General features: G+C 36.7%; 1 protein-coding gene across 1 annotated transcript in view; it reads left to right on the top strand.

The window, feature by feature from the left end:
* LOC133530592 (IQ motif and SEC7 domain-containing protein 1) overlaps positions 1–12,121 on the top strand; it is a 219,134-nt gene that overhangs the window by 191,875 nt on the left and 15,138 nt on the right. The window contains exons 4-10 of the mRNA XM_061868556.1: positions 725–903; positions 3,168–3,309; positions 5,098–5,187; positions 6,290–6,510; positions 7,829–7,949; positions 9,889–10,015; positions 11,670–11,766. Coding sequence (XP_061724540.1) covers positions 725–903; positions 3,168–3,309; positions 5,098–5,187; positions 6,290–6,510; positions 7,829–7,949; positions 9,889–10,015; positions 11,670–11,766 — 977 coding nt within the window. The remainder of the gene's footprint in view (positions 1–724; positions 904–3,167; positions 3,310–5,097; positions 5,188–6,289; positions 6,511–7,828; positions 7,950–9,888; positions 10,016–11,669; positions 11,767–12,121) is intronic.

The raw sequence follows: 12,121 nt of genomic DNA, 5'->3' as shown, positions 1-12,121 counted from the left end.
ACATAATTGAAGAGTAAAATCAGAATTGTTAGTGAATTTTCAATGATTCTGTCTCTTGTTTATGTGTAATATTTGTTCTTTTTATTGTTGTAATGTGTTAGTAAGCTTCAAGCTTATAGAATATACAACATTCAATTTAATTTCTGAGATGAAATGTCAACATTTGTACAAATATTACTCGTGCTACATTTGAATAATAGTCATGTAATTTGATATTATAGCCCATTTCTAAAGAGATTTTGTTTTGATAACCAGAAAGTATCAACGCATTTACGATCTTGCAACCTGCAGTGCATATGCATAAGTCCATTAGCCTCTTAGCCAGCTGACCGTAACTTGGCCTCCTGTGCCTGTTACCTAAATAAGTATAAATAGAAAAACCGTGGGATTACGTGCCATTACAGAACAAGGTTTACAACATCTGAACACGGTCCAGTTTGGACATGACCACAATAACCATAATTGTCTTCGTGATAAAAGCTGTTATAAATCCTTGACTTCCTAAGTAGGTTACAGGGGAAAGCACTTTGAGACCTGCCTGGTATGTTATGGTTGGGCATAATTATATTACTGGGGAAAAACAGTGTACCGTGGTACAGTTAGCAAAAATATTAGCTTAGCACCTCTGCATACATATTTGTATACCTGCAGGCTTGCAACTCCAGTAGTGCCCATAATGATAGATTAACAATCAGAACTAACAGTCTCTTTTCTTTTTCCCCAGCTTCTCCCAGAAAGTGGACGAGGAGGAAGGCAGTGGCAGCGTGGCTCTCCATCCGCCGGACGGGTTCTACTCCCACCAGCACTCCATTCACAGCGGGCACCATGGCCACCATGCGGAGCCCGACCGGGGCTACATGGAGGGCAACAGATACGTCACTGCTGTGCACAGGCCCATGCCTGGTAAGTTTAACCTCTCATCTATGCTGTAAAAAATGTGCTACTAAATAGTGACTTTCGAGTAAAAAAACTACGGAACCCTAAAAACCTAGGGCCTTATCTCATCGGGACACCACGGCGGCGCAACCAGTCGCCGGTCACCAACAAAATGTATATAGCTCTATGGAGGGTAGCTCAACTGGTGTCCGCCTGGTTGCGCAAACAAGCAGACACTAGGTGAAGAGAATAAGAGGATATGTAGTGAAGTCTTGTCTTAAGGTCAAAACTTTTTTAGATATTTTCCATGTTTGTTAGACATTATGTTGATTATTCGTTTAGGGAGGTTTGTAGTTTAGATTTAAATTTGAATATGAGAAGGAGCGGCCCAGAGGTAATTAAAAAAAAATCCTGTGGATAAAGCGGCCGGTTTGCATGAATCGATGTGCTGCTTAATACCGTGGCCGTAGCCGTATTTTAGATTTAAGGTATTTCAATATTAAAGAAAGAGATATTGTGATTAATTCACGTAACCAAAGAGATAAAATTTATCAACTCAAAGATTTTGTTGCGGGATTGAAGGCCACAAGTTACCTACAATCAGGGTTCAGTATATAGTCCTTAGGGACCGTCCGAGCTTTCGAGCGAGAGTTGAGGATCACTACGTAAGACACTTATGCGTTTAGTAGTTGTTGTGGAGATTTACTTAGTTGTGTTGTGGTGCAGCTCCTTGTTATTTGTTGATTCCTGCTTATGAGCCTGCGCTCTTTTAATTTTCTTGAATTTATGATCCAATACTATGATCACCAATTTTACACGTTTAATTAAACACAGTATGCCTATCTTCATTGTTTGCGAGGATTTGGGTGTATACAGGTTGGCGATGGGTGAGACTCTTTTACAAAGAAGGCTATAAAATAAACTTAATGTTCGTTCGAGGAGTAGGAAGGAGAAAGAAGCTGATAATGTAACCATTTTTAGTAGGTAATTCCGGGCTGGAAAACCCGAATTAGCAATCATATACAACTACCACACAAATTCCCAATGTTATAATTAGGTCAATGCGGACAAATCCGTCATCGTCATAATATATTTCTTTTTTTTTTCAACTGTAGAATAAAAAAAATTGCTTTTTATTGCTGAAACTAAAATCAATCGCTGCTTTGTGGATGATATTATCAATACTGAACTATTGTTTTTAAAAAAACCCGCATGTACGGAAATTACGGAATTGTCTCTATGACGGGTATAATGCCTCGACACTGGCGCTTCGAACAATCGTTTCGATGACTATTGATATTGAGAGACCGTTGACACCAAGTGCCAAACAACATTAAAGCAAATAATAGCACTGTATGAAAAGTTTTAATGAAGCGATATATTTCGTTTAATTAAAAGCCGTTATCGATACTCGTGCCAGCATCAAAATGATGTTGTCGCGTAAGGAGTACGATTGCTATATTTATTTTTTATTTTTCAAGGTGCGAATTATTTTATACTATAATAATTTTATTAGTTACTGTCTTTATATACTCACTAGCATCTTCCCGCAACTTCGTCGGATGATTGATAAAAAATATCCTATCCTTTCTTATACTTTCCCGAGTCACAAAATATCAGTCACTTGTAATTCGATTTCTATTACGACTAAAACTGAATATTTCTATTCCCTCTTTCTTGTGTCTATCGACCCCGTTTTAAGTATATGGAGTAAAAACAGTTTTCTTCGAACTTCGCTGAATTAGATGGGTAAAAATTAATTTTACAAATGCAAAATTGAAGTACTAACAAAGACTCAAAAAATGATGTCAATATTTTTACTTGTATCATTGGTGACAATTGTCATTGAAGTTTAAAATCGTGTCTTTTCTCCTCGGTTTACGCTATTATTTGTATAATTGGAGTTATCGCGAAATAACGCTAAGCATTTGAGTGAGATTATGAGTTATGACATAAAGTAAGCGCTCGCGGCTCAGAAATAATCTCGGTCTGTAATTAATCCTGCGGCTATGGATTACGCGCTATTGATTTAAATTAAGGCTTATTGCTTATTTTGCGGGCGATCTTGTTTGAAGTAATAATGCCGTAGAAATGGTAGGCAATCTAGCTAATGTTTGATATAATTATTTGGTACGATTTTGATACGACAGGTCAGAGAGTGTTCAGCATAACTCCAACAATATTGTTGTTCCATATGGTCCAGTCTATGAAACACAATCGCTATGGCCATAATCAGGACATCATTATCACCACCAGAATAAAAAATCTAAACCAATTTTATGTTGTTACAGCCCTAAACCATTCGAACTCGTCATGCTCGTCCGCGTCGAACGCCTCGACCGGCGCCGGGCTGTGCGCGGGCGCCACCGAGCCAGCGCCGCCACTGTACATCGCCGCGCCCCCCGAGGGCTTCGGCCACGCCGTCCACAACAGGTATATTACGTTCTTCTTCTTTGTCGTTTAACTCTTGACGGTGATCGTCATTTCAGCGATTGGTGGAACCTTAACACACCGGTATTCTTCTATTTATTCTGTTGGCTATCCTGGCACATTCGTGTGCCGAACCATGTTCATTCACGCTATCTAGAATTCTACAGAAACAGCTACTGAAGTACAACCATGATCAAGACTAGGGTACTGTGTGTCACAGCGTTGTTTTAGGGGAACCGGGAATCTGTATACTTACTTCGGTAGCTATATTTTCTAGAACTACGGACAGGCAACTTAATTAAAAGAATAGAGTTTCACTAGAAAGCTGAACCAGACAACCAAACCGCGTTGAAGGTAAAATAAGTGGCATGGGTCCATCATGGCTTAGTAGGCCTTCAGGTGTGAATAGTTTTCATAGCTTAATCCAGTGCGCCTTTGCATCTTGAATGCACACTGCAATATTGTGTAACTGCAACTGTGGTAACATTTGTCTTCATTATCAAGATCAGGACTCTCAGAACGGGATTGTTTAAACAAGAGTGCTGCAATATTTCTTCATCATTATTCATCCCCATTTGCAAGGGTTATGTGGCATTGCTATATTTCTATGTGGAGTGTGAAGAAAATATACATATTCTTACTCGTATATAATCTGCTTAGCCAACTTTGTCAGTAGAAAGATGTGCTTAAAACTAGGTATGATTAATTATGTATTGGTCGACAATATTCAAACATAAGAAAATACTTGTTATATAACGAATTAACCTTATAATTTGAACATAAAGTTTATTACTCTAGTTGAATCAAGTTCTAGTACGATACACAGAGCCTGAAGTTCTTCAATCTATGTTTGGCGCCTAAGCGCTATCGTGTTGCCAAAGGCGTTCTAGCTGCATTTCGTGTTTCACGGAGCATCTAACTAAGCAAGTGATATAAGCTTCAGTTTGTGTTAGTAATATTATACCAACTCGATCTTGATATCAATTTAACATTTAAACAGGCTAGCATATGATTTTGTCATGTTAAAAGTAAGACCCGATTTATTCACATCGGACAATGCTTTTATTCACATACTCACGGGCAAACTTGCAGTACGTTGTTTTAACTTTACATAATATGAGTAGGTACAAAGGAAAATGTTATGTGATTATGCCTATCATGAATCATTGATGAACGGATGGACATGTTAAAAGTGCATTATTGGCACTATAGATACCTAGACATTTTCTTACTCAGTAGATGTAGTTTCAATGTAAAGTTTGTGTTTGTTATGTGCACAATAATGAATATTACTTATTTATGTGCACCTATTAATATTACATTAAAACATCTAATTTAAAATTCAAAAAGTGGGCCACAATAAATGTATCTTGACATGAAAAACTATATGATAATATAGTGACGTGTCACTACTAGTACCTGGTCATTACTATGGCATTATTTGTCTTTGAAACTATTGGGTACCTATATGAAATGATTGCCAGATGTTCTTAGGTATGTACCTAAGTACATCTGGCAATCATACCGATATATATATATGTATATCGGTACAGGGGACTTGTTTGATCTCGTCTCAATTGTCTTTATTTGATATCGTGATTTCATTTCTCTATTCGACGGTCAATGGTTTCCATATCTGTTGCAATATTATTTTAGCCATTGAATATATTGTATGGATGGTGACTGGGTTTTCCATTAACGTTCCTTATGTAAATATTATTTCAATTGGTCTCAGTAGTATTGTTTCCTTACAATAATTTGTGTATATTTTATGTTTAATTCCTTCCATAGGCGTGGCACAGACGTGTCCATCATTGGAACTACAGGGATAACGCAAAAAGATCCCAGTTTACCCCAAAAAAGGGGTAAATTGACCAGAGGGTACGTCACGACCTAAGGAATGCCTGTATTGTGAACCCTTGGCTCGCCTAGATTACATTACTATCCATAACGAAACTTGGTTAAGTTAATACAAACATATTTTAACCTCTAGACGCCCAGAGCCTTTAAAAATACCTTCCATTCCATATTTTGAATCTTTATTTTGTCAAGTCTAAAATGCATTTGGCTTGGCAAGTTTTGATTTGTGGGCGGCTTAGAATTGGCTATGAAATATCCCTGTCCTTTTCGCGGTTGTTAAAATTTTTCATATACATAATATGTTTGTACTGACTTAAGAATTTTATTGAAATTACTAAGGCATGATGTTAAAATCTAACGAAACTAAAGACAACGCTATGGAGTGCAAGAAACTTGTTTACACTTTAATATTAAAATGCTAAAGCTTGTGAGCATGACATTAAACCCTAATAAACTTACTAAACATTCTTAATTTCAACTTAAAAATTATCTTTCAAATATTTCTATTAGAATTTCAATCAGCATACAAATCTCTATTTTCCAACTATTAGCTAAAACTCGTGATGTGATTATAGTAAACCAGGAGTCATTAAATATTCAAGTATCTTTTTAATTCAAATATAAATACAGCTAAACATTCACAAGCTTGAATCAACTCACTACATGTTAGTTTTCATGTGAATCCAAAACACATCCTTAAAGTCCTATTCCGACATCGACTGCAGGCCACGCTACCGAATGTTTGTTTATTGCGTGATAAAAGCACCTGTCCCCATCTGCCTGTGTGGAATAAAAAGGCAAACACAAAGCACAAAAGAAAAGCAATGTTGCGGAAACATCACAGCTCATCATCATCACTCAATGATGCTGACGTTTCACAAAACGCCTCTTTCTTGATAAAGAAGGCGTTGCCTTGCGTTTTACATGTATTTTTATATATGTTGCGACGCGACGCAACGCAATAATCATCACTAAGATGTATCACTATCGTGTACTTGCTAATCAATTGATGCAAACATTCAGTTGCTGCCTGCTCTCAATGTTTGAATATAACCTGTGCCACCTCACCACCCTCCCCAACCCAACCCATCACCTCTCTCAATACTCTCTTCATCTGTTCCAGTCGTTATGAAATGTCACAAGATCTGCTCGACAAGCAAGTTGAAATATTAGAAAGAAGATACGGCGGTCTCCGCGCCCGGCGCGCCGCTGTGACCATTCAAAGAGCTTTTAGGAGACGACAGCTCTTAAAGAAGTTCAGTGCCATCACGGCGATGGCGAAGGCTGCTGATTCCACGGCCAGAAGAATGCAGGACGGGCCGGATCATGGTCAACTAGTCAATGGTAAGAATAACTAAATATTAGAAAGAAGATACGGCGGTCTCCGCGCCCGGCGCGCCGCTGTGACCATTCAAAGAGCCTTTAGGAGACGACAGCTCTTGAAGAAGTTCAGTGCCATCACAGCGATGGCAAAGGCTGCTGATTCCACGGCCAGGAGAATGCAGGACGGGCCGGATCATGGTCAACTAGTCAATGGTAAGAATTACTTAATATTAGAAAGAAGATACGGTGGTCTCCGCACCCGGCGCGCCGTTGTGACCATTCAAAGAGCCTTTAAGAGACGAAAGCTCTTGAAGAAGTTCAGTACCATCACGGCGATGGCGAAGGCTGCTGATTTCACGGCCAGGAGAATGCAGGACGGGCTGGATCATGGTCAACTAGTCAGTGGTAACAACATTATATCCGTTTGTTACGTAATCAAATCGAAATAGTATTTTGTGCAGCAGGTTTTAAGAACCGTTATTATGTATAAGGGTTACAAAACGAGACGAAGTAGAGTATTCTAAAGACAGGCCCGAGAATTGTAAGACCTAATTATGCATCGTTGCACACAATATTTTTCTATGAGAGTAGGTAACATTTAAAATTATAAATAAAATCAAAGTAAATACCTATACGAGTACATGAGTAAATCATTTGGTTTGTAGATTTTTGCTTAGAAGTTAGCATTAAATAAAAATATGGCTGTTGTACCATATTGTATGCATATTCATTAGATGACTATTAAGCAGTTCTCTTATACTCGTAATGCCGGCTTGCTCCACGCAGTAATTTTATATCTATCACTGGCAGTATTTTTTTGACAAATAGAAGCGCTGGAGTAAAAAAAATAGTTTAAAATGTATATTTCGATTTCAGCATTAAAACCCAAACGTCTAGTAGTTCTACAATAGTCACGTATAGTAGAGGTGCAGTCAATACCTTTAGGCTTGCTTTGTAAGTGGAGTTTTATTGCCGATTTTATGTTACTTCGATCAGAAGCGATTTTCAATCTTCAATCGTCTGGCAATTTTACGATGTCTAAGATAACATTTTTAAATTGTTTCGCTAGACAATCATGAAGGTTAAGACAGTTTGTTCTATGTAGTTAAAGAAAAAATATCTTAGGGCTACATTATCCCGTTGGACTTTTACTTATTTTCGTGCCCGTGAACATATGTAGTCCTACGCTCATGCGTATTATATTTAACACAATTACTTTATCATTCTTCAACCTTATCGCAACCAAGTTAGGTCTATCAATGATCAGTTTAGTGAATTCCTTTTAGAACTATTGAAGTTTTTTTTTCCTTTGTGAACTACAATGTAATCTCTGTTTTAGGAAACGACATATACGCAAACGCGCTGATACAGAAGAGCCCGGGCGGCGCCGAGAAGGTCTTGGCCCTTACTAGGCCCATGCGTTCCATGTCGCTGCGAGAACGCCACGATATCGATATGAGGTAAATACGTAATGATTGTCCAAAATACCCTTCAATACGCAAACGAGCTGATTCAAAAGAGCTCAGGAGCCGCCGAGAAGGTCCTGGCCCTCAATACGTCCTAAGTCGCTGCGAGAACGTCACGATATCAGTACTTATTGTGTGTTCAAAAATATCCGACATTGGAAAAAATGCAGTGATTCAACTGTCCCTGTTTATTTTTAAGTATTACTGGAAATTTTATTGGGGTTTCTGACCTTTAACTAATACCTAGCTAAAAATAATATGAAAATTATATACCCCGTAGTTTAGGAACACAGCCGCAAAATTACATGGTCACTTTATTAATGTATTCATTTATAATGTACCTACAAAATACGCTTGCAACTCAGTTTTAATTTGACGAATCCTGGAACCAACTTTCTTGAAGAAAACTATACTGCAGTCCTTTGAAAAAATATCTGCAAAGCATAAAAATGAAAATTACGATAAAACTAAACGATTGTGCAAATGAACAATTAAAAACAGTTCAAACTTTCCTTAAAACAAGGAATTTCCGTTGTTAGTGTTACAGTGTGTAATAAATGTATATCAGTAATATCAGTGCAATTATAACCGCCTGTTGACACAGTGCCCGATAATGTTACACAAATTACGAATATATATCAGTAAGTTATTTGATAGTTGATTATTTGTATATTTTTGAGTGAATATGGACGTCGGACGATGGAGACAACTCAGGTAATTAGAATCTCATATTATATTTTATGTACGTTCAATGTGGATGAGAGTGACCGCGGGATAAGTGCGGCTTCACATTGGGGCCTGTTTACACGTTGATTAGTGTTTATTGCTAGTTCATACATTTGCCAATAAACGCAAGTATCTATAGATCGCGTCATTCGCGAAGATGCGTGGCTTGACTTGTAATGTCATGTTATTAAAGGTTAGATTTGACTAATCTGCGCGTCATTGTGGATGACACGAACTATAATGATTATATAAGATTAGATAGGTATGCATAATATGTCCTAAGATTTACTTTTTCTCGTCTCCGAGTTACTTATGCACGAATTTCATTTGAATTGTGTCGGGTGTGTGTAAAGCTAATCTGTAAATATTTACTTGTGCGAATAAATGAACTCGACAACGAATGTGGGAAGTCTAGTGAACGAGCAATACAATAAAGTTATCTTTTCATGCTTCACTGGCTTCGACAACTGGCTTTTCACAAGCGGTTACATATGAACTTGGAATTATATTAAAAGTGTATATTATCCTTTAACTTATTCGAATAAATGTAATATTTTTTCCTACTGTCTAATACGTCTATTGATGTAAATTACCATTCATCAATCCTACAAGAGTGTTCCTTGCGAAAAAATTTTTTTTAATACTTCTAGAATGCCAGGAGAATTTTTGGTCTATATTGTTTATTTAGTCACCTGCAATAATTTACGTGGTGAATATATAATACTGAGCAACTTTTAATATTAAATCAACCCCGAAACAAAATAAAAAATTGTCTGTTTCATACATTTTGGGTGTCTGGTCTTGGCATTTTCTATGAGAAAGTAAATTATTTTTCGCGATTTCGGGATTAGTCCCATAGTAAAAGTTGCTCAATATGACCTATATATTCATTCCGTAAATTATTGCAGATGACTAAATAAGTAAATAAACAATATATCTTAGTTGGCCTTCAATTAAATTCAGACCCAAATTAATTACCCATTCTGATAAGCGTTAAAACAAAGCCGCCAAAGACGTCAACTGACACGCGCGGTTCCAGCCCAATATCGACCTTTGTGCATTCCGACAAGGTTCACGATGGGCTCGTCATCGTATGCGTAGGTGTCGCACACGGCACGCGTGGCATTCAAAGGGTTAAAAAGCTACTCTCTAGTTCAATAACTGCCAATCCAAACTAAACTTCTAACATAAGATTTTCTCGTTTCAGCAATCACCTGCAGTGCGAAAGCCAGGACGTTGATGCGATGGTAGCCAGAGTTCAACAGTCCGCACACCAGATACACATGCTGGCGACGGACATGCCGCAACATCATAGAGGCGACACCGACAGCGGGGTAAGTGTAACAAGAAAACTATTTATTAATTATATATATAAAACAACAACACTTAATGTCAACTTTTTTTTTTTCAAATAATTAAATAACAGTAGTTATTTCGCAAACTTTGTTGATATAATTACACAAATAAAATCTTATTCACAAAAGACTTGAAAACTACAGTTAGTATGCAAATATCCTTGCATAATATCAACGGAAACGGATGTAAAACCGCTTGTCGACCACGGGTAATGCAAATTATGTATGTTTGTAACTTAACCCATGCTGACACGGTAAGCTAATATAGTTATAGTAAAGTTTTGTTTACAAACAAGTCAACGCACGTGTTGAATTGCGTTGTCTGTTAATATGAAGTGTCAGCAATATTGAAACATTAGAATTGAAATAGAAACTTACCTTAAAAAAACCGAATCATAAACGGGCTTTAAAAGTTTCGAAATAAAATAAAAATGTATATAATATCCGTTAAAAGCACGAGGAATTCTTAAATGAGTCGTGATTTAAACGCTTGGATATATGTAAATGTTATGCCGTAAGTTCTCACACCTTCATGGTTTCATGTTAGGTTTATATTTGCTAGTTTATACCAAAAATACTACAAATGATTAAAAATAGATCTAATTAATCCGAAAATTACTGTTTACAATCAGCTGCCGATAAAAGCAAACAAAATGTCAATAAAGTAGCATTTTTTATTGCAATTATCAAAAGGATTACTATATCACAGGAATGTTGACATTCGCACGTTATTTCTTAATGTATCAGATGATTTGGATCTATAATACATTATCATAATTTCTTATCAGTTTTCGGTGTGACGTTGAGGTCAAAAGACGTGTGTTAGATAACACTATCTAGTTGCAATTAAGTCATTAGAGAATGTTCATCCAACTTAGCGGTTGTCAGCCATTATTTTGATAGATAACAGTTAATAGTTACATATCGACCAAATATAGGTTTTTGTTCGAAAATTCATTATTATAGTGGATTTTTGTGTGTTTAAAAATGGAACGTTATAAAACAAAAGAATTGTTAAAAAGTATAGTGAAGAACAAGGATTGGTTTCGATTAAAGAAAGCCAGAAGGATCAGAGTATGGCGGGCGAATACGGGAAAGTACCGTGTATGTTTAAAATATCTTTTAATCAAACCTTAAAAACTTTACCTTAATAAACATTATGGCATATCAATTTACCGGTAATTTTTGTTCTTTTTTTTTTGCAAGATAAAATAGAGGAGTATTTGTTAATACTTACTAATGAATTTTTACTATCCCTCAACTTAACGGCCCACCTTTCTTCCGCTCTAATTTCGCCTCGTCATTTTTATAGTAAAAAATATACTAAAACCTAAATGTTGAATACGCCCATGAATCACCTCAATTACTGAAAGGTTAACTGGAAGAGATCACACAAAGGGATAAGTTCGCCTTTGTACTAATGACGAGTATTTTTTCCGTTTCGTTTTCATTTTTGTACATTAAAGTGTTTTACTACTACTACCACTAGAATCATACCCTTTTGCATACCCTTATTTTTAATGTGTTTTAGTACATTAATAACGGGGTTTGATGATGAAGGAGTCGAATCGTTACTTTTCTAATATTGTCTTCATTTATTTTATCTTACGAACAATTTATTTATTTATTTCAGGTGTGCAGTTGCTCAGTGAGCGGGTCGGTTACGAACATATCGACGTCGTCCTCGCACAATGAATCTCTACACAACCACCAGTTGTTAAACAATACAGGTAATTGACGTATTTTCCCGAACTTGTTGAACTTTGATTGTTAAGTTTTACTGACACTAAGCTAACCTACCTTACATCGATCCTCTGATATATATCCTTGCTGCTCTGGTAAGAGCGTTTTTACATTGCCCTATATGTCGGTGTCATATGGATGTCGGATACGCCTATAACGACTTATAATTATTGTTTTTTGTTCAAAAGTAGGCGGGTCCACACAGTAACGTTCATGAAAAATAAAAGGACTTGATCCTATAAAGTTTTTAGAACTGGTTTTCTACAAATTAAATCTACATCTGATATCGGATCGAACAAACTGAAAACGCTCTGAACCTACTTATCAATTACACCAAAACGC

This window comes from Cydia pomonella, chromosome 23 (assembly GCF_033807575.1).
Source record: "Cydia pomonella isolate Wapato2018A chromosome 23, ilCydPomo1, whole genome shotgun sequence".
Lineage (NCBI taxonomy): Eukaryota > Metazoa > Arthropoda > Insecta > Lepidoptera > Tortricidae > Cydia > Cydia pomonella.
This window is presented reverse-complemented; position numbering and strand designations above follow the sequence as displayed.